We start from the raw sequence: 24,204 nt of genomic DNA on the forward strand, positions 1-24,204 counted from the left end.
TGGATGAGAAAAACACCCTTGTCCAAAGGAAAAAAGAGATAGTAATCAAACCAACCTTCCTCTTCCCTATAAGAAACACAGACACACACTCCAGAGTCACTGATGATCTTGGTTTTGCTGTTGAATAGGTTTGAAGATTTTCACTTAGAAAATCAGCTGTATGCAATCAGAACACTACTTGGTTGGTCCGATTGCAAGGCAATTAAATGCTCCCCTTCTGCCTGTCTCTCTCTCAAGATACATACATATACATACACATGCTCACACACAAATGTACATACTCAGAGTCACTTGTCCCTTCTCCCTATGCAATGAACACCAAGAACACTGAAAACAGCAGTGTTCCATGGTGAAATTAAGCAGGGCTGATTATCTTAGGATTTACTTTTCCTCCTCAGTAATGCCCTACCTCTTGTTCAAGGAGGTGAAACTAATGGTTTAGATTTAGAGGGAGCAGAAAATTCTCTATAAAGGCAATAGACTGAGGGAAATACAAACACAGATGGGAACTTTAAAAGGGAAACAGGCTGTTCCCACAACAGTTTAAAAACATGGCAATTGCCTCAGTTTTGTAGAAAACAAGCTCTCAGCATTTGCTGTATCTTGCAACACTAAAGAGAGAGAAAACAGCAAAGATGAGGTGAAGCCAGAACTGCAAAGTGTTTTTACACAGTCCCACCAAGAAAATACTCTGCTTTCTGAACCCTTGCCCCACGATCCCCCAATCCCTGGTGCTGGAGAACTACGGTTTCCTTTGACCAAGCAAAATGAGATAATTTCCTGGCCTGTGTCAGTCTCTGTGGGTGGCTTCCTTTTCCATTAGTTGTATAATATGTTTTGGTTAATTCTATCTCTTAATTGTCCTTAATGAGCACCAGATTTGCAACACCCTCACTTGCAAACCTATTCTCAAATTAGAGACAAACAGAAGTTTCCCTTGAGTTGAGAGAGAAACTTAAAAACAGCAAAACAAAAACCCAAAAAACCCACAGCACCCATCAGCATTGATTCTTTCCTACTAGAAGGAGGCACTTCAATTGGTCTTACCCTGAACCAGGCCAAAGTAATTAATCTCTTCCCAGGCACTAAAGAGGGTAACTTAACCTGTCATGGAGATACACTTGCGATGCAATATACAGCGTACCAATCCATATGTGTGGATACATTTCTAAAGCAGATCTCCTTTAGTTGTTCTACAATACTGTGTGTAATTCCTCTCCCTCCACGAAACCAGTCCCCTGCTTTACCCTGTTTGAAACTAAGCTGCTTCTTGTTCTTCCCAGTCTTCCATTCTTTGCTTCTCTTCTCACTGTAATTAGTTTACAAGACTACTTATCCAGATGATTACTGCTTTTAAATGACAGTCATCTTTTCTTTTACTCCAGTTCATTGTTGTGTATCATTTTGTCTTGCTATCTGAATATCCAGTTCTCTAAAGCATTTTCTCATTATGTTATCTCCTGATATAAGGCATTTTGAAATACTTCATGAGAGACATTGTATGAAGTGAATTGAATTGAATTTTCTCTCAAAGTCAGGCTTTCAGCATCTTTCTCTAGCTAAGTCAGCAGAGTTCTTGGCACCAATGCCAGGGTGTAATGGCCATGCTTTGCAGCTCAGCTATGAGCTTGTGCTCTTTTTAGGGAAAATGAGATGACAGTGTCAGTACCTGGAAAGCAAACAGAGGACAGATCAATATTTCCATTTAAGATGAGGATGGCAAAATGAAAATGTTTGCTGTATTTTTGAGCGTTTCAACGCACACATTGAGATAACGCTATTTTGCTGTGTCTACCTACATCTGGTGTTGGTGCTGAATGTGTATGCAGGGGGTCTATGCATGTGTATGTCAGAGAAGAAAAGAGGGAGGGGAGGGGAGGGGGAAATAGCAGGGCACGGAACTAAATTGCAGAGCAAGTAGTGGAAATAGACAGTGAAAAGCTTCCTGCAGGCAGGCGGCTTCACAGGGGAGAGCAAGCCTTTCATTGTCTATAAAATCATGCCTTGCTGGAGGTCCTCAAGAGTAGAAGGGGTAGCACCTAGAGGCACTAAATCTCTCACTGTTGTATTATTGCATTCTATGCACTTAGCTACTGTACAAACCAGCGCACGGCTTCAAGAAAAGAAAAGGAGGAAGAAGGGGGAAAATGACCAGAGGGAAGAAGAGGAAGATGGCAGTAAAACTGGAAAACAACCCCCTGCCACAGCTCTTCCCAAGAATACTTCACATCAAAGAAAAGCTGCAGAGTAAATCGTCACGGAGTTAAAAGTTAACTTCAACTCCTTCCATAGTGATTTGACACCACTATGGAACAGTACTCCTAGAATTTGAATGGTTAGTCTGTAGCACAGGGTATTAAATCCACCTTAATCCTGTTAAACACAGATGCCAATAAAGAGAGGCACTCTCTCAATGGCACCACGACAAAAGCTCTCCACACAGCAAATTCAATATGGTTAACAACAAAAAAAACCCAACCAAAAAAATCACACAAAAAACCACAAAGAAACCCCCCAAAAACAACAACCAAAAACCAACAAACCCAAAACCCCTCCCCAAATCTGGATTAATACTGAGCAAACAACATCAGCATAAGCAGGCTTAGAGACAGGAATTGCTTTCCATATGCTATGGCATCAGGTTCCTCCGGATCTTCAGATACCAGTCTGTAAATGTTACAGACATTGTTTCTCCTGCTTGCAACTGCTGTTGGGTGGTGACCTTCTTTGCTTGCTGATACCAATTTAGCAGTTGGTACAGTTTTTCTGTGATTTGGTACTGTCTGTTGTTTGCTGGTACCAGATGGATACCAGATGGGTAACTGTGGGCAATGGTTCCTCTGTGTTCCAATCCCAAAAATCACTGCCTATAGGGTCAGTCTTGTCAGTTGACTCCAAAGTGGCACTTCAAAGCAGCATTCTGAAAAACCTCAACATCTGTTCCTTACTCCTAATGACCTTAAAAAAAATGTTGCAGACATACTTTCCTTTAGCTAGGAGTTACTGTGCATCTGCAGGAAAAATACAACCTTACAGATGCTCACAGCCATCAAACTCACTCTCGCTAATGGCAGCTCCAGGAGCCACCACCTCAACTGTGAAAGTCAGCACCGAATGTGAAGTATAATCAATATATTTTTTTCCATGGTAGCTCCAAAATGTAGGAGTTCAGAGATATTTCAAGGCATTTTTCAAAGAAGTACTTTCAGCAGTGAAGTGAAAGAACAAGAAAAAATAAAAAAGTGGCTTTGAAAGGCAGCAGGGATACCTGAGGGCTAAGTTTAAAGCATGGAGGAAAAGCAAGAAAAGATAAAGTGATGGAAGAGATCTGTTAACTATTAATTTCTGATTGGTCTTTCAAAATGTTGACCTAGTTGTCAAACAATAGACAGGAGCTGAAAGGTCAGTTAATGGAGTTGAATATTGCCAATTGCAGTTACCTCCTGTTACCTCCTGTGTTATTCCATACAACTGCTTTTGTTTCTAAGAACAGAAAAAAAGTTTATTTAGGACAGTACGCAAGTATTTTGGTAAATTCTCTACATGTGCTAGAGCAGAATGCTGTCTGCAGAAAAATATAGCTGACATCAAAGCATGTTCCCCACCCCCTGTCTTGCTTCATGGAGAAGTTATGATAAACAGGTTATGTGTTCCCTAAGGTTACCATGGAAACTCATTCTTTTCAGGCCATCATTTGCAAAGGTAAAATTTGCATTAAAATGTGATGGAATTTGATTTTGTGCATGTGTGTGTGAAACTCAAGTGGGGTCATGCTACCACGCAGTATAGCTGTTACTGCAAACCCAGGAGCATACGCTTAAGAGAGAGATCTATTAATCTGTGTAAACACCTCAGTGACCAAATTACAGTTTAATTGCTAACTTGACAAGTATCTTCCTAGCAAATTAAGAGAAATACATTAAAAAGTAGCTTCAAACGCAAATGTAAATGTTCATACTGATCCACTGGTGGGTATCACTAGATAGCATTTTGCTAAATTCCCCTATAATCACTGCACAGGAAAGAGTGAATTTAGATTGTCAGAATGACTTTGTTTTGATGATGGCAGACCAGAGATGGAAGGCACAGTCAAGTACTTCAAATTATAAATTTTTATCTTATCTTGAAGAAGTTATCATCAAATTATGACCTATAGAATATAATTTAATATAGCCATGCTTACTGCATTACCAGCAACTCTTGAATCCAAGTGACTCCCTTCATTTTGGGTCACACAGTAACTTCAAACTTTCACTCTAGGTATCTGCTACTCTGACTTTTCTTGGAAGAGCTGATGGTGGAAAGCATAACCTGGATCCAGGCTTCCCTAGGGTCCAGGTTCCCTCAGAGATCCTGCCATTGTTTCTTGTCACATGCAGCCCTGGCATTCCTAACACAGAAGGGCATTATTTGCAATCATAATGTTGACAATCATTATTCCAGCCTAGCAAGAGAATGGATGAATAGCCTAATCTAGAAAGATCTTATAATTGGTGACCAGACTGCATTGTAGAGGAGATACCTGCTGCTCAGTTGTATGCATTCACAACTTACATGCTAAATTTGATATAGTACTTCATGAAATCTATGCTACTCTGGGTTATTTACATATCATCTGTCCTGAGCAGCAGGACACCCCTGGAGGCAGCAACTCTTATTTCTACTTGCAAGGCAGACATTCCACTATCACCTGGATTACAGCAGAGTCAGTAACTCCTATCATACAGGATTATGACGCATGTTCGGCTAGAATGATGCTACTTAATATTGGGCAACATGACATTTAACACAACAGTCAGGCCATCTGATGATGAAATGCAGCAAAAACACAGGCAGGAGTATGTGTCTTAGTGTTTAGCATCAAAACCACTTGTTTAACATTGAAAAACTCCTTGATTAGTGTCTCAAAAACACACCAAGAAAATCAAATCAAAATCAGTCCTTCAGATTAGGCTGCATGGTGCCATTCTGCATTGGGAAATTTCTGCTTGCAAATTCAGTTTACTAAACCAAGCAAGAACACTAAAGAAGTTTTAAAAAACCAAGCAAAAACACTAAAGAAGTTTTAAAAAAACAAATGCAAACAAAGATTAAATTGATTATTAACTTTTGCAGAACTTCTCAACACTAAGCACATCTCATAGGAGGATATATTCTAGTCAGATTCTGTACGGAGCAAGAAGGAAGATAGTAGTACTCCCTTTTCCAGTGTTTTTTAAGAGCCAGACTTAGAGCTGAACATTGAAGAGAGCGGGCCATGAGCAGAACAGTCAAAATTATGTTCAGCACCAGCCTTATGGGGTAAATGCAGTTCTCTTTTTCCGTATTTTGTACTTTATTTTAATGCAGTCTTGATATTAGATTAGGATCTGCACAACAGACCTTAGACTGGGAACTAATAAAGTTATCCATACAATCTCTCCATGTCTGAGTCACTGACTTTCTTTTTCATTTTAAATAATTATAGCAATGTCGCCTGTTTGTTGAGAAAAATAGGGCCTTTATATATTCACAGATAATTGCAAACGCCCAACACCAGTGATACATTCTAATTACTTTTCACACCTTGCCTGTGAAAAAATCTTGAACTTTTTAGTGGCTTTCTAACTGCAAGACAACAATGTAGCCAGAGCACTGACACCCTGACTGCTGAAGCTGTAGGGAGCAGTTCTGTTAATGCATTTTGGAGCAAGGAACTTCAGCAAAATTCAAGAAGAGCCAAGGCCTCCCTCAGATCTTGTACTGCAGGAATGAGAAGTGCTGCACAGTAATACAACAGAAGAACTCAATCCAGAAATCAAAAGTAATGAAAAGTCCATTATTTCAGTTGGCTTCTGTCACATACTTAACTATAACAAATACAAGATCTGGGCTCTCTAACAGCCTCAATAACATAGTTGTATTACTTGACCCAGCTTCTTTCAAACTCACCCTTTGACCCTCAATTTCTGCACACACTGGACAATCATTGCTGTTTGCCTCACTGAGGTCATTCTGCTTTCCCTGATGTTAAATGAACAAATTTTGCAGTCCTTTCTCCAAACCACTCTCTGATTTAGCGGGGTATTATCCCTAGCAGGCTGAGCTGGACAGTGACCGGCATCTTCAGGAAAGGGGGTGCTGTCTGGGACAGCAGTAGCCAGGCAACTCTTTGGATCATAGGTATGTTTTAGGGAGGAGATTTCTTTTTAATCTGCAACACTGAACATGAACATGACTCAAGGAAATTAAGTACTAAGAATTGAAAAAGAACTCAACCATGACAGCATCTATTTGACAAATGCACCGGATACCTGGTAGTAAAGGCCAGAGCTTGTGCCTGATGGGGATCGGGTTTGAGGCCTGATTTCAGGCCTGATCCAATAAATAGCTAAGTGCATGCTTAGCTTCAGACATGAATTTCAGTGGCATAACAGATTTGTCTTGTGATGAAAAAATGAGTGTTGTAACTGGGGCCCCCTTCCACAAGTTGAAGTGGGCCTCTTACTAATGGCCCGAGGAAGAGGAGGTCAGTTTAAAAGGAAGCCAACTTTCCCCCCTCCCCTGCAGCCTGACCCAGGAGCAGCTGTATTTGATTCTATTGGTGTATGGGGCACTGAGCTGCTGGGGGCCGGGACTACGCTGTCACAGAGCAGGATCACTGAGGCTAAGTAAGGGAGGGAAGGCTCAAGGTGCAAAGTACTGGCTTTGGCAGCGCCATGTGAGAAGAGTCAGTGTTAAAATCTCAGTCCTCTTGCAGCTTTACCATGTGATGCTGGCCTGAGATTTGGCAGAGTGTGCACACATGCTCAGGGAAAGTGGCCACACAGCCCCTTGTCTACAGAGTGACAAACAAGGAGATAGAAACTTGCTGAAGCCTATACTGGCAGGAGCTTGCCAAAACCAAAGCAAAGACCCAGCTACTTCTGAGAACTGCAGTCAAGCCAGATTACAGCTAGCTCCAAAAAGGCTATTTGTGCCCATTTTTCCTGCCCACATAATAAAAAGCCAACAGATAAAAGCTGCAGAGCTGTGGGCTATATGCTTAAACAGAGTAACTGTTCAGCATACTAAACTGCATGGATTACCTGCTCACAGGCTCCCCTCATCAATATAATTATCAGTTAGAGATTTGTTTCTTGCCTCCCTTAACATACTGGCAAATTAGGCAAAATGTATACAATGGAAAACCTCTAGGGCCCTTCATATCATATCAAGTTGATCTGTGGCAGCTGTCATGATCTCTGCAATGCCCCACTCTAATGCTCCATTGGGGTAATATCAGAAGAACCTGTCCTAACTGCATGGGACATGATTGCTCTCACATTTTGAATCTCTCAAAGTAGTGTGAGCCAGCAAAGACAGCCACAGCCTGGCAGCACTGCATGTTTTTGTCTGATTTCTTTCAGCAACTTGTATGAAATAAGAGAAATGCTTAGTGTTTGTCATCCTCAGAATCACCCCCCTGCATTGAAAAACAACAAAACCCAGCTGTATGCAGAAGCACCTTGTGGAATAGATGTCATGATGAATTTCTGGAATTCACAGAATTCACAGGGTATAAGCAGCACCAATGAGCTTTGATAAGATGACATATGGTACCAGAACTGACTCCCTGGTAAATGAGAGCATATAGAAAGTGCATGCCTGAAATCATGAGCACTTCAGACTGCCCTCTGGTTCAGATAATCTGCACCAAATCTAACCTTTGTATAAGTAGGAATGATTCCAAACAAGTTATAGAAGTCACTCTTTATTACTAGTATTAATGGAATTGAATTTGGCTCTCCTTGCATGTGCCATTTGGAATAGTTTATTTTTCACATGAGGTTTGGCGGGAATTTCTCCCAAATAATTTCCCCTCAAAACTACCCCCAAAAGCTGGCCTGTAAATTACAAAATCACTCTGCTTAGTTAGAACAGCTCTGTGTAATACATCCCAATCTGAAAACTTCATTAAGCAGAGACAATTTGGAATCAAAAAGTTCTTGATCAGTAAATTAATCATACATTCTAATAAAATGTTTTGAGTACTCTCTTAATTAGTATTCTAACAACAAATACTTCTGATCTGTATTTTTCAAAGCAGCCATACCTTAAATAAGTTATTGTATTTTTCTTCTTTTCTTTTTATTTAATGTTTTCTACTAATAGTCTGTGGACTCAGAAAGTCTGGGATTTGCATCAGTTTCTGCTATATGGTTTCACATAAAATTGTCGGCTTCTCCCATTGCGCTAGAAGACAGGAATGTTACTATTCTAGAAGTTGGAATTCTGGTTTCTAACCATAGTCCAACACAAACGTTTGCGTGTTTTAGGAACCTAACCTATTTGAAATGCAACATCCTGAACATGGAATTAATTGATCGTGAAAAGTACAAACAGCTCCTTATTCATCCTGAAGGAAGCGCAGAACCCTTTGACACATTATGGAAAAATAATGCAGTTATTAATGCTCCTTTCTTTGTTCTCGTTGATTTTTAGGCTTGGAATGCTGCCAGGCACACAATAAAGTACGTGGCCTTTAACACACAGAGGCATGATTCTTTTTTCCTACTCTCAACTGGGAACTGACAAAACTCAGTACATTACAGGTTTATTTCAATTGAAATGTTCACAGCCAGGATCCAGAGACAGGTTTTCTTGTATCTTTAGGTTATTTACAAGCTTGCAAATCCTATCTGCAAATAAGGAAATGGCTTTTAGAAACAGTTAACCCGAGGTTCTTTACAGTGAAGCTGCTGTGGTCACTAACAGGTGAAGAACTATTTGCAATGTGGCTGGTGTTACATGTAGTCCTTGAATGTACATTAAAAAGATAAAGTTTCAAGGATTTACTGCCATCCTGAAGGAAAGAATTGATGTTTTAAGTAACTGGATTTGTACAAAGTCTGTAAGACAATCCAAGTAAATCCTCAAATAGATGATTAATTCCTCATTATTTAAATGCCCTTAAATACAAGTGCAGATGCTAACTGCATGGCTTTCTCTTGACAGCTCCTTAGCTATTTCTCATGATCTGCTATTAGGCTGTGACTCTAAAGCTCTGAAAAAGACTGCCTGTGGAAAACCCTTCCAGCTCCTAGAGAGACTAAGTTCTTGCAGCTTATTCTTACACAGTTCTTTCAGAGTCTGACTGATACTGCAGCTATGATAATAGTACACAAACATCTGCCTCATTTGGGAGACCCGGATTAGGTTTTTATTGGGTATCTTCACGAGTGCTTTGAGTATCTGATGTCCCACTAAGACATGAGCATGTATGCACATGCCTAAACCCTTTTTAGAGCTGATTCATCCCAATATTCCCTAGCTGTCAGAAAATTTCAGGGTAATCTCATTTTACACTGACAACAAAAGGCATTCATTTTTCCAGACAATATTTATGCTTATTATCAGCCTGTCCTTTGGCTAACTAGCTGAGGTTTACTTTAAGTCTTGTGATGCACCATACAGAATTTGGTTTATCATTTATCCTAGTTATAAACCTGAAAGAGGGGGTGGATGATGCAGGGGCAGAGGGGGGGAGTGTGGAGAAAGTCCAAAGGATTAAAAACTTGACAACAAACCAAAGCACAATGGAATTGGAAAAGAATTTTAAAGGGTCTGGCTCTATAGCAGAGAGACATTTTGTCTGTTTATGGAGACACACTAAACTGAATTATTCAGTTTCTTACAAAAAGAAAAGGAATAGACTGTGGGGAAGAGAAAGCAGAATGAAGGCGCAAGAGAGCAAAAAATTCATCCAGCAACAGATGAGAAGAACAGAGGAGAATTGGAAAATGGATGCAGGGGGGAGGAATGGATGATGAGAGAATAGCAGGCCTATGTAAAATGAATTTTTGACCTTATTTTTAAAACATTTATGGATCCCAATTGCCTGTCATGAGATCATTTTCCCTTACAATGCTAGCTTTTCAGTTGGCTCTGCTTTAACTTGATTTATCCCACTTAAAAAAAGTAGATTGTTAGAAATACCCCTTCTATTAGAAATTCTGTCCCATTACAGTGTCAGCTAAAGGCCACTTGTCAATGTCAGCTTTATCAGATAGAAATTTGCTTCATGAGTTCTCAGATACTATTTTGGAGGACAAGACCCAGGGTCCGTTTTTGAGGCTGCTGATTTGCGATGGGATAGTGTCTTCTCAAATTATCCTCTGCATTTCCCAATTTATCTGCATGTTTCAGGAGATGGTGGGAAGTGATTACAGCAGCTGCTGTACATTAGAAAGACATCTTATAGGAAAGTTGGCTTAGGTAAAACAGTTGACTGAGAAAAGTAAGGAAAGGACTAATTGAGTCTTAAAAATACAGAGACCCAGCATCTCTTTTCCAGCTGCAGCTTCCCTGGTGCCACAACCTCACTTGGGAAGCAAGAAAACTTCTACCAGAAGGTTTTCTCCCTCCTCAGCTGTCTGTTGTCTCTAAAGAAAGACCTGACATCCTGAATATTAGAGTAAGTTTTTATTTATTTGCAATTATGCAATTAGTCATCAACATGTCTCTTCACTGATAGGTAAAGGTGGAAAAAAATCAGCTGCTGTTCAATCTGGGTTACTACAGTACTGCTGAGGGTCAGCTGCCCAAGGTGGGAATGATGGCATTGCTTAAAAGCTAACTTGAGGCAGCATTCTAGCAAGATGCTTTGAGACATCTTTTTTTCTTTTTAATATTTTGATTCTATTTTTGTTCCTTCTTTTCTGTCTCTGTAGATTGCAACATAGGTATTTTAAGGGTAGAACTACACACAGAAGCAGAACTTCCAGCCATGAGTCAAAAGACAGCAAGCTGTGGCTGTGGTGTTTCCCAGACTAAAAGACAGTGCCTATGAAAGCACGGCTGGCTGGATCAATGGATGATATTGTTGCAATGAAGAGACCAGAAGTCTTTGAAGTTTATAAACTGCTTCAACAAGGAGAACTGTTGCAGCAACAAACTTCAGAGTACTAAAGCCCTCAAGGTAAACTCTGATTTTTAAGCAGACTGCCATTCCTCATAACAAAACTGTTTACAAATATTCTGCACTGGAAGGACAAAAACCAGCAATCCTGGTGCCACTATTATGAATCATTTAATGATTAAGGTACTTTAAGCAGCCTTTCAGGTGCTTTGATTAAGGACAACATGGCTCATGGGAAAAGCAAAGCTTTGGAAATCAGTAATCTCTGGGCATTATACTTAACAGGAAAGGCTTATAGAGGATTACCTAGAAGAAACCTTTGTGAATCTTGTGAAACTACACTGGATAACAAATCCCAACCTCATCTGAGCATTAATAAAGTTTTATCAGTTTCAGATAAGAGGTAGAAATCCTCAGGCTGCTGAAAAGGTAGCACTGACCCAGTCTAAGGCCTGTGAGGACACTTACCACAACACAGAATTTCAACAGGAAGACATATTTGATGCATATTCTTATTTTAGTTTACAAAAGCAATTCAGAAGAAGAATGGCAGGTACATTGACTCACAAAGTTAGGTCAAAAAATTTAAGGTAGTGGATTAAAGTTAACTGCTTCAAGGAAAGAATTATTTTGCTGAAGATGACACTTTTAGTACTTGAATAAGAATAATATACACAACAACAGTTTTGGAGTTAATGAACAAATATATATGATAATTTATGTAAAAACACCCCTTTTAACTCTGCATCTCTCTGTGGTTTCAATAAAGTCTACTCTTGCATAGGATTTTTTATAATATAGCAGTCATTGCAGATTTCACTTCAGCATTCATACCGATAGTTTGGAGACATTAAAACCAATGTTAGTTCAAACTTCAGAAGTATATGCATTCTTAAGATTTTCACACAATTCTGTCTTTTTTAAACTATAATTTTGAATTTAGCATAAATTGCATTTTATCAAAACTACATTTTTGAATGCTGGTTGATTATAATTACCTCTAAGGAGACAGTGTCCAAGATCAAAACTTGCTCAGGCAGACCTCTTGAGTACCCATAGACTATGGCTGTTGCATTTATTTAACAGATTAAAAAAGCTAGCACTGTTGATTCAATCTCTAGTTTTTCTATAGGTTATGGGTTACTCTGCAGTAGTGGGGTAGATAATATGCCTCTGTGTAGTGTGAGGCCTAGATGTAAAACAGGAAATACACCATATACACATGCATACAACAAATATAGTTCTATAGTGTTCATAGAATTTTAAGAAATTTGATGCAGGGGAGCAAATTATTACATTTTTCACTTTAGAAAAGTTACAAAGGTTGTAACGTGGCCAGATTGCTACTGTCCCATGTGCAGACGGAAGGGTAGGACAGACATGCTTCTATTTCCTTTCTCTCACTTCGCAGCTAAGCACTGTGAGAGGCTGCTCTTCTAATGCTCTTGTTAACCCAGATAATCGCTGGATGAACAGCCAGAGTACCAAAAATCCATCTGAAAAGCCCTTGACGCTACCACACATGACAAAGTTTGGCAGTGACTCTCTGTCTTGGGCTTAATGGAGGAAACCTGGGCCTAAATCAGACACATTGAATGGACAAGTTAATTTTAGCCAAGTTCTAATTATTAACATTTTCTCTTAAAAAGAGACATTTCATTGGCGTGTTGTCTCTTTGGTGGGCTGGCATCAGGGATTTCTCTGCTTCTATGAAGTCCCTAAATTCATATTAAACCAATAGAGGATTTCTGTAAAACACAAACAAACCAGAATCTTTTGCTAACTCTGAGTGTTGCCAAAGTCCTAATGATCCCACTGAGGACCTACCCAGCGCTGGTCATAGTCTGGCAGGGGTGTCCTTCCCTCGTCGTCCTCGTAGAAGGGTAAGCCCTCCCGCCGGGCCTGCTGGTACTCCTTCCGCAGCCTCTGGATCCGATCAGCGTTCCCGCCACCTGTGCAGCCGCTGGGGGAAAAAACAGCTGAATGAAACTCCTATCAACGCACATATCTGACACCAGGTACACACAGAGAATTGCCAGACCCGAGACAAAGGGATTGTGTTTGATTTTCCTGATTTGCGTAGTTCCCACTGGCCCCTATCAGCCTTATTTTTGCTTTCTTATATTGGCAAAGCTGCTAATTGTGAACTTGATTCCTGTTTTTAAAAAAGGCTGTCCCTGTCCAAAGAACTTAGCAATTCCAGTACAAGACAAGAGACAACAGATGGATGCAGACAGATGGGGGAGCACAAGAAAACTTTTAACATTCCTGTGAGCAGCTATAAATGACTATCATATTTTAATAATAATGATGATGATGATGATAAGCTGACAAAAAATGTTTCCTTTTGCTCCCATGCTAAATGTGGAATTTCCCTAAAATTACATATGTTCTAGGTAAAGAATAAACTATTATTCACAGAGAAGCACAAAAAAGTTTTGTCTCATAAAAAAACCACAAACTCCCTCCCAATTATACAAAGAACTCAAACATCAACCATGAAAATCCAGGGTAGGCAAGAGAGATGGGAAAGCACACTATTAAATTTTGACACTACAGTTTTAAAGTGGTAATTAAACAGTAATTCACTTAGTAATCCACAAAGACTCACTTGTATGCAGAACTGCATACACTGCAAACTGCTCTGGTAAATCCGGTGGAGTTGCTTAGTTTATCAAGTTGAACACATGCCTTTCTGTGGATTTTGACCCTAGTGAGCCTTCTAAAACCTTACAGCTGGGCTTGTACAACTATAGAAGCTCAAGCTATAACCAGGAACTATTAAATAAAATCCTGAAAATGGCTAAGAATTCAAAAAACGTTGCTCATATTTTAAATGAAAAAATTAAGTTTCCAGCAGATATTTCCAGGCCTGCTGTAGTCAGCACTGGGGTGAGTACTGAGTGAAAAGTTAAGTAGCATTTACTGGCATTCTCAGGGTATTATTAATTATACAATTGATTTGTGGCTGCTCCTAAACTCAAACCATTGTTTTTGCAGCACTTCACTGTATATTCACTTAATCTATAACCTTAACTGTGCCTCACCATCAGTGGATTACAGAGACAGAGATTTGCTCGCATGAGCACAGAGTCAGTGGAGCATCTTGCTACATCACACTCCTCTATGAGTATGCCAGAATCTAGGGAAGCCCTTTATAGGATTTGCATAGCAAACAGAATTTGGACAGCACACACAAAATATTGGACATTAACCCATCAGTTCAATAATACTTAGTTTCTAGTATGTATCAGCAATCTAGACTGGTTGGAAATTAACTACCAATTAAGAGAAATTCCACATAGGCTGAAATGCAACTGAATATGCAGTTAGGATTGGAAATGGTTACTTGCAGCATCAGTATGCTGCCATGAAAATTCAAATGACTTCCTTTCCTGAAGCCTAAGTTATCCATCCATTCTATAAAGTCCCAGAGGTTTCAAGCTTCTCTGGCTGACTTACTGAAATCTTCCAGAGCACAAGAGATTTTTCTCATGATCTGCCAAGACAGTGCAGAAAGCTTGCACAAACTCTGTGGACTATTGATGGAAAAAAAGATATATTCCCTCCTCACCTTTATTCCTTCCATAGATAACTGCCTCTGTTCTTTGCATTAATTCTTGTCAAATAGTGAAGAACCATTTCCAGTTTGCAAAACACTGAAACTGAGGTCTAGCTAATGGAAACTATCACTTAGAACAGTGAAGCCTGGTCCATAGCTCATGAGCACTACAATACCTGTGAAATCCCCTGACATTACTTGTGAATAAAGATAAAGTGTTTAATGAGGGCTGCTAACATACAGATAAGCCCAAAGTATTGTCCCTGTTGCTTTGCCAACAACATAGCCCAAAGCAGCACTAGTTAAGAGGAAAACACTGAAATACAGGCAATAGGTCTAGTTTGATTCCAGCCAATCTGGTTTCCTGCAGCTCTCTGCACACTGTACGGCACCTGTCACCAGTGGTCTAACCCATTTTCTACCACCAGGTACTTTGGCTGAAGAGACAATCTGAAAATACCACATACATTGGGTTTCCCCCCACCTTTTAAAATTAAATCTGAGATTGATACATTGCAAGACAATCAGGAGCCTGTGCTCCACTGTCAGTCTCCTGTAGGTGAACTTCCTTCTGCTCAAACCCTTTGAGCCAGTGAGTGGGAGTGGTGCTGCTGATTATATTTATTACAAGACAGGGCCTGACAGATTTTGCTTTGGCAAACCTCTGCCACGCAGTATTAAAATACAAACCCTAGCCATGAGAATGAGTAGGAACATTTAAATGAAAGATAGCAGCACATGGAAAGTTATCCATCTGGATTAGTGTGAAAACACAAGCATAATCTCTGTGGAAACAAGCAGCTCCGTGAAGTCTGATTTCCTGTGCCTCTCTCCTGTGGGTTCTCTCGTGTCTGATAACAGTTCACACTGCAGTGTTTCTCCCCAGCATGAGCATTCATCCGGGCCTCTCTAGCAGGTTGCTTATTTGCACTTACTGAAACTTTGTGTTCCAGTATCTCCTGAACATCAAGTCACCAGTCAAGTCTGGTCAAAAATGGCCAGCAGGTTCAAAATTTCTTAGAAAAGTGAAAGGAACAGGTAGGAAGAGAGTTGGTCAGTACATCCACTTCATATTTTCAGGATACAGTTAAAGCTCCACATTTTTTTTTTCTCCATTGCTTACAGGCACAAATGTAAAAGATATTGGCTTTTGAAAGAGCTGCATTCTAGCTTACCATGGAAGTTTTACCCACTCCTGAGTAAAGTGAGATAAATATGATGCCCTGTGCAATGCTCATGAAACAGCTCTGAATTTCAACTTGGCTCCTGACAATTATGTGAATATATGAACCACATTCAAACTCACCAGATGAATTCAATCAGCACTGTGCAAATATCGCATACATAATCTATTAGTTTACCCCAAAGAAACTGAAGCATTGAATTCAAACAGAATGAAGTCATCAGTAATAAAAAAAAGAAACTGATAAGGCAATATTAAAAAAAAACCCAACACAATATTCCAAGATTTGCAGAGAAGATCATACATTGACTGTAAACTATTCTCCCATCTGCCTATAAATACATAATTAAAAAATATTGGTTTGATCAGATAGCAGTTCTCAGACAGGGAAACAGCAGATGAATACCAGTTCAAATGTTTCAGATGCATGACTATTTATACTGTAAAGGAACCTGTGCTTACAGAAGAAATACAGAAACAATACTCCAATCAAAGTCAGCGTATATTAAGGACACTTACTGAAGCTTTTCAGCAAGCCTGGTAAGTACAGCAGACAGATTTCTTTTACAGTAGCTTTACATTTAATGCAGGGCTCTCTCTTTGAGGAGATATAAATATTACAGTCTTTCTCATATGTACAGTTTTGTGCATGCTTGCTTCCCTGACATGGCTCTGGAGCCATGCTACACATTCTTCAGAGAACCATGCAACCACACTTTTACCACTCCCCCCACCATCACATGTTCCTAGCATCCAAAATTTAATGTACTCACTGACTTCTCTCTGTCACAAGACTGAGAGAACTGTTCGCTCAGCATTTTCCAGTTGTTTTCAGAACAATTTCCTGAAATTGTGCTACATGTAAGGAGGCTGATTCACAAGCAGCTGACACTGGGAAGTTCTAAAATAATGTCTATGTGTAGGAATGAATCTCTGAGAAACTTCAAAGAATTGTGAAGACTCAGGTACTGATTTCAAACAATAGTAACAAGCACGTCCAAAATCCCAAGTCATAAACAAACTTAAGGAAGTTTAACAGTTCTTCCAGTAAGCTGCACACACTGCAATGTTTTGGTTTTTTTGGTTGAAATAGAAAAAAACCCAACAAACTTATGTGAACATTCAAAAGAGGAAAGTGTACATTCCTGTAGTCATTCTGTAGTTTTGTTAAATACAGTCCTTATTGGGAGAATAAGGACTTTTTCTGGCTTGGGAGAAGGAGAAAACAAGTCTGTGCTATCGTTTGAACCAACACGATCGTTCTAGTCCAGCAGCTGGGGCTGTGCCACCAACTACACAATGGCCAGAACTCACCGTCCCTCCCTGTGCCTGCACCTGTTGGAAGCACCACACAGAACCCACCTTGCCCACTGCAAGGGACAAGCTTCCAAACGGCCTCTCAACCAATACAGCTGGAACAGACAGCCCAAGACAAAAGGGGAACCATAATGTAGCAGAGACTGAGCTTCCAGCTCACTGACATTATGTAAAATATGACGGTGAAATTTCACCCCATCACCTCTGAAGAGAGAGATGAACAAGCGCCATAGCAATAATATTATATATGACAGACATATTGAATAATATTCAATATGACAGACTAGGGTTTTTCTTCCAAAGAATTAGAGTACCATAATCAGTATTTAACATGTATGGCTCAGGTTTAACACAGTAAAATATCCTCTGTGTTCTTCCTCTAAATTGCTAATCTGTATTTCCATCATTCAAGTTCAAATGCCATTTTTTAAATTAGTGACTTCTTACTGCAGCTTTCTTGATAACACAAATTAAAAGCAAGTGTTGCACACATGAAGTAAGATGCACCACTTAAAGCTATATATAAACATACATTTAAAGAGGCAATAAACATTTTGTTTCCAGTGGTTTTCTTAAACACATTAATATTGCACAGGGCTTTTTTGCCAGCCGCTTCTTTCAAACACTGATTTCACCCAGCTGACTGTCAGTCCCCTAAGCAAACAACTGGTGCTTCCAAGTTAAAATAAAACAAAACAAGCAAACAAAAAAGAAGAAAAAGAAAAATTATTCTTTTAGAGAATTTTCCATTAACAAACAAATCCAAGACAAAACGTGATTCACAGACTCTAGAGAATGGACAATCTTCCATTCATGATCTGCTAAAAAACAAAACTAATTTTACATACTAAAAGGAACACAGTAGTCTACAAAGATACACAGTATAAGGGCATCCAACAGAGCATGTAAGAGTATCTATCTTTCACTTAAAATAAAACTTCCATTTTGAAGTTATAACAAATAAATATTTGAGTAAGTTTCTTTTTCAGTTCCAGTCCTTGCATTTCTACCCTGTATGAAGATATTTTTGCAACCTCAATAGTAAGAAGAATAGTGGGAAGTGATAAAAAGAAAATCAATGGTAAGAACATAATTCTACTGTAATTCAGCTTTCATCTTTGTGACCACCAAGAAAAAGAGATTTTAGAGAGATATGAACATTTGCTCTTTTCATATGCACTTGAGTAAGAAAATGGTATTGCTAGGAAAGACTTGTCAGAAATGCCTTGCTGACATCCCTGATGTTGCCTTGGAGGTTCAGGAACCACCTGTGATGTTCAGCCAAAGCCAGCCTGGGTTTTGGCTACACACACCTCACACTGAGGACCCAAGTTAGGAACGACATCTTTCTAGGAACTGGAACTGTGCATATGGCTTTATTTGTCTCCACAACACCCGCTTTCTTGCTGTGGGCAGGAACATCCTTGATGTATGCACAACTACTGTCTTTCTCAATGGAGAGGGGCTTTATGAGGACAATTGATTTGGACTCTTGTGCAGAGTGACTGGTAGGTAGACTTGGAGCCCTGTTCCATTTAGGCAGGACTGTCTGAGAAGGTCTGCAGAGATGGACTGACTGTGAGACAGCATTAGATGGATGTATTTCTCTCTAGGTACATAAATACATATAAAGAAACAAACAAACTGCAGAAAAACAAGTTACACTGAAGAAGTCATTTACATGTAGTTGAACCTGTATATTAAAGTCCCTGAATCTTAATCTGTTTTACAATATTTTAAAAACTCATAACTGTGCTTCAGTGAAACATATGCTGTCACCTTTCAATTCTTTAGGTGAACATAAAAGCAGCACAATCACTTCTGTCCAAAAGGTCAAAGCCTCCTAGGGCAGCACATGACTACCATTTGTCTGGAGGTAAATTGAGTCCTATTGACCCTGTAACATCACTACTGACCTCTTGACATTAGGAGCTTAGTGGAAAGAGAGAAGATGATATTCTCAGGTTCCTACAGACTCATTAGGAAGAAAGAAGGAAAGAGAACCTTGCATGATATGAATTAGCAATGTCATTAACCTTTTCTTTCCCCAAATAGCTCACAATATGTTTACAAAAACCTCAAAAGAACCATTTGAAGATTGAGACCAACAGATATGTATCACTTTCAGTTTTTCCAAACTGTTTATAAAATATCTCTCAGTGGCTTGACACAAGGCAAGCTTTTATGTTTCCCTTCCTTCACACGACATACAACACCTTTTCCTGTTTGTCATGGCAGACAGCCTAGATATTCAAATGAGCATCATCTTTTCAAACCAGCCACTTCTCATCCCCATTACTCTCTTTATAACTTATAGTTGACTACAACTGGACAGGAATAATGGGAGGTATAGCCTAATTTGTTGTTTTATGGAAACAAAATTCGCACACTGAGGTTTAACTTCACTGTAAGCAGATATGGTATATGCTACTCTAACAGAAACACATTATTTGCAATCAAGTAGAAAGGAAAGAAAAAAAGGCAGACATTTTCTTGTTTTTAGCCAGATTGTCATCTTTATTTCAAAGAAAGGTCATTTTTTTTTCCTTTTCTCTGCTCAATGTATTGTGCCTCATCAAAGAAGGCAATCATCAGATCTTAACTAATAGTAAAAAAAGATGCCTTTCCAGTTTGGGCTGGTTAATGGCAATGTCTGTTTCTGGCATGGGACCAGTTTACTGCTGTCTTGTTGATATGAGACGTGCACTTGTCTCTGAAGGGCTAGGAAAGCAGGGAGATTAGGGACTCGGCTGCTGACAACAACCAAACTCTCTATAAACAACACACAATGAAAATAATGAAAAACAGATTTTCCTGGTATTTTCAGTAGCCTCTAGACAATGCAACAGTTTCTGGTTTCTTCACTAAAGATGATATCAATTATGCCTTTTATCCATCATGCAGAAGTCACGTGTGAGGCATAATTGAAGGCCTTCTCTCCAAGGTAATTTCATCTGGATTTACGCGGCAAAGTACTTAAATTGCCTTTTTTGGCACTTTGTATTACAACACAGCTTGGGAGGGGGTATTTTACTTTACTGATGTAAAGCAGCTGGCATATTTACAATAGATAGGTCACATCAACACAGAGCAGATTTTCAGCCCTCCAAACTCCATTGACAGCAGCTTTAACAATCCAACAAAGCAAATGCTGAATGCTAAACTCCAGTGTAGAAATGTAACTCTATTTCTTAAAGACTATCACACCTGCCTGGAACTGGCAGCTAGGTTTTGTTCACATACAGGCTATTGCTTTTTGCACTACTGTTTATTAAACTAATCACTAAAGTTGAAATAATAACTACTTTACAAACTTCCAATGAATTAGCCATTCATGAGTCCCTCAGGAATTCTCTTTACCACACACAAAGCAAAAGCAGGAGGGAGAGAAGGTGACTATTCAGTGCAGTCCTAATTTCTGCACTCCCTTGTGAGAGAAGAATTGAGGATCTAAGAATTCCCTCACAGTAGATGCCACTGCCCATGTTCCAAAACATTGTTGAAAATTTCAAAGCCCAGAGTAACCATCTATTTTCTCAGAAATTACTTCTCCAAGTTTCACACTAGAGTCTGTATCATCTGCTCTTTGTTACATACGTGCCAATCCACACCACTGGTAGAGTGGCACCAACTAATCCTCTATGTGGTTTGCTTTTTTAATACCTGGCTTAGCGAGAGAGGAGGTAGGCAACTTGACATCAACTAAAAAACAAGTTCTGTGTCTAGAATTCTGCGGCAGATATAACTTAAATTTTAAAACTGAAAAAGAATTCACATCATGTGCAAAGCATCAGGGTAAAGCACAGCTCTCAGAGCCAAAACACATCCTTACTATAAAGCTGGATTTTTTTGGGGTATTTTTAATAAATGGTCACTACAAGAATAACATTAATCCAGTGTTAGGACTTTTACAGGAAAAAAAATACAAATGTAATTTATCTTTTTTAACTGTCAGCCGCATTTCTAATGCTTTCAAATCTGCAGCTTCCAGCGGCCTTTTGTCTTTCTGCCATGGCAGGAGTATCTTGGACAGCTGTAAGAGCTTTGTAAGCTATCTTTCTCAAAATCCATTAGCTAATTCAAGGAACCTAATTAGAGCTGCCATTTTGATGGAGCATATTGAATGCTCTGTATAAACTAGTAACACCATCAATGTTTATTAAAAACTGCAAGAACCAAAGCTCTCTGTTCCATATAAATATTAATGGACAGATACACAATACTTATTGAAATATAGACAGCATTATGAGCACAGAAATACACACAGGTATACTTACAACCCCGTGTGATGCATTTATTCACAAAGGCTGAAGTACAGAAGCAAAACCTAGGGACAATTTTACACAAACTGTTGAAAATTGACCAGCTTCCATTTACACTGTCCTTATGTGCATTAAGGGAAGCAAAGCACACTAAAGATGATTTGTTTCTTGTGTTTTTTCTGAGTAGTGTGCTGACAATTTGGAGTGCATTTTGAGCTTACCTCAAGAATGCACTCCAGCTGGAACCATTTTATAGCTCCTCTTAAACCAGCCACTCCAATCACTGTACTTTGTAGACATTTACACATACTCCAGTACTATACTGTTTAAGGATATCCAAAGATTCAAAGGGAATTTGCTCTGTAGAGTTAAAACTCAAATTTTGCTGTAGACAGCAACAAAGTCGGTGAAAGGAGCCAGACATCTGGAGCAGTGCTTTCCTACTTTCTGCTGTGTAAAAGCCCAACCATAATGAAAAACCAGCTCGCAGACAATGATACAACCCATGAAATACTGACCATTCTAAGAATATATCGGGACCTAATTACGTTAAGCTGTACAAGCATATGCCTTTGGCTGCAGAAATAAAAAGTTTTCTGGCTACTTCACAGCTTTGTTTTTAACTTGATACTTCATAAATGGAACTGCAGAAAACCTCATATGTTACCATTTCAATCTGACGTTCACTTTCATATGCATCTAACAGTGCCTGGATTCTATTTATATGCACAACTAAATATATGTGCATAGAAAAATCATCAGATTTGCTACAGAGAGACAGCAGATGCTCTTATTAAGCCACTGGCACATGCAAGGTGAAGCATGTAAGCCTTACACAGAAAGCATTCAATGCTCCAACTACAAGCTAAGGAAAAGCAAAGACAACAAGTGAAAATTTTTCTAGCTCATTTTGCTAGATGCGAGTGCAAGGCACAGCAAAGCAGAAGCACCCCTGGGTGTGCTCGAATGACTCTTTTCACATATGGGGCTTCTTGCAGAGGGGTATAATCCATACACACTCTTCAGAACATCCTAACTCCAGTGCCACGATCTGAAGTTCACTTATTCACAATATATACTAAAATGACACATGAAACATTTAACAGATGTGCAAAAGAAATAGGCATAGTTATATTTTCTACACCCTAATAGTGCAAAAGGCTAAAAATTGTACGACAATCTTACCATGGGGACTGCCCTGAAGGTAAATTCATTTTGGTTCTCTGATAGGGCAGTATTTCCAAACTACAACTGAGATTTGAGCAGTTTCACAGGAACACATTCAAAAATCAAAATATCAGTTACCACTGACTTCTCTCTGGAATTATATATGGCAAATTTAGCTTGTGGTTATTGCTCAACAAAAACCCTGACAGATGCTGAAGTCATAGATGGATTTTTGCAAAGTTCTGCTGCCTCCAAGGCCACCCTATCTACCCTTCCAGCAGCCTCACCCCTCAGGCATTCCCTCAGTGCAGCTGGCTCCTGGGACCCCTGTTGTTTAGTTTGCATTCACAGACTGGGGAGCACACATTCCTTCAACCCACTTCCATCACAAGCCCTGCATAAATAGAATTGAACTCTTTACAAGCCAAACTGCATTTTGGAGAAGAATTTCTGAACTTGAAGGCCTCAAGTTAGCAGTGCAACTTTATTGCTTTGCATTATGCAGGCAATAGAAGCTCCTGGACTTACTGATGTACATTGTTTTTCTAGCTCCTTCTTACAGCTGTAATTGCACTTCTGACAGGAAATTACACTTGCTTTTCCACTTGGAGAACAGAGGTGTTTAAGACTGAAGGTAAGCCCCCTACTCCTTCTTAGTAATTGCTTTGAAAAATGCTAAATTCAAATGTAAAAAAGTTAAATAATGGAATCTTCAAACTCTCCAGAACCATTTTTTGGCATACCTTGCCTGGGAAAGGAAGATGAAACCAATCTCTCTGTGTTTGGGTGGGAGTCCCAGAAATGCTGGAGCAAGTGTTCTGGTTCAGGCTCACCTCTGCCTCTACAGAATGATTCTCATATGCTTTCAACTGCCATGTCTAAAAACCCACTTTACAAATCCTTTCCCAGCTGTTTTTGTCTTGCTGCCTCAATTCTCTGTTCTCATCCTGATGCCTGGGAGTCTTTCCCTTCCTTATCTTTCAGCCACGTATGCCAATTTCCTCCACCCATTATTGGCTCCCCATACAAGCAAATCTCTGTCCCACAGGCAGCTGTAGTACAGAAACACCTCTCCTGATGCACCTAGGTCAGCATGTCTCCTTCCAGCACTCCTTGAGACCCATCTCCCAGAAGCACCTCCCAAAGCAGCTGCCAGTGAGGATGGGGCTGCAGGTGGCATGGGACATCCAACAGCACCTCTTCCTTTTGGCACTGGTTCAGATGAGGTGCTCATGCCTGACACACCAACAGAGCACCAAACCTGCAGTACTGGTACACTTCTCTCTACTTTGAAGCATCCACAAGTTGTCCACAGCTGTGGCCTGGCCCAGCAATCCCCTTTATTCTCCCCATCCTCTAGCTGCTCCAGACTCTCCTCTGTTCCAATTCTTGTCCTATCCCCCATGGCATTTTTTAGGGCATTCAAAGCAGCTCACCCTTTTTCATCCTGGAAGAAGGTGGTGTTAGGGCCTGGGAACACTGATCATCACTGAACACCCTGTTTACCTCATCCTTCATTCCCACAACAGGAGTCTATCTGGTCCCTGCAGCCAGAACCTGCTGCTGGAAAAACATATATCGGCTCTGGCAGCTCAGGACAAGTACTTTTGGTGAATTAGCAGCCAAGTTTCTATCATGTGTGTGGGAAGTACTCTAAATCTTATAACTTAGTCAAACTGTCACTGTTCAAAGGGTGACAAAAGCCACAGTCTGGTGTAAGACTAGGCTGTGTTCCCTTCCAAAATGAAAAGACCCCATTCCAGCATATGGCAAGACTATAGATTCATGTTGAAAGAATATATGCTGCTGCTTTTTACTTTTTGCACAGACAAAA

The 24,204-nt window shown here is 39.7% G+C and overlaps 1 protein-coding gene across 2 annotated transcripts in view; it reads right to left on the reverse strand.

The window, feature by feature from the left end:
- Positions 1 to 24,204, reverse strand: part of PARD3B (par-3 family cell polarity regulator beta) — a 390,768-nt gene that overhangs the window by 38,326 nt on the left and 328,238 nt on the right. For both annotated transcript variants that reach the window (XM_059475508.1, XM_059475509.1), the window contains one exon: positions 12,707 to 12,842. In XM_059475508.1, coding sequence (XP_059331491.1) covers positions 12,707 to 12,842 — 136 coding nt within the window. The remainder of the gene's footprint in view (positions 1 to 12,706; positions 12,843 to 24,204) is intronic.

This window comes from Ammospiza nelsoni, chromosome 7 (genome assembly GCF_027579445.1).
Source record: "Ammospiza nelsoni isolate bAmmNel1 chromosome 7, bAmmNel1.pri, whole genome shotgun sequence".
Lineage (NCBI taxonomy): Eukaryota > Metazoa > Chordata > Aves > Passeriformes > Passerellidae > Ammospiza > Ammospiza nelsoni.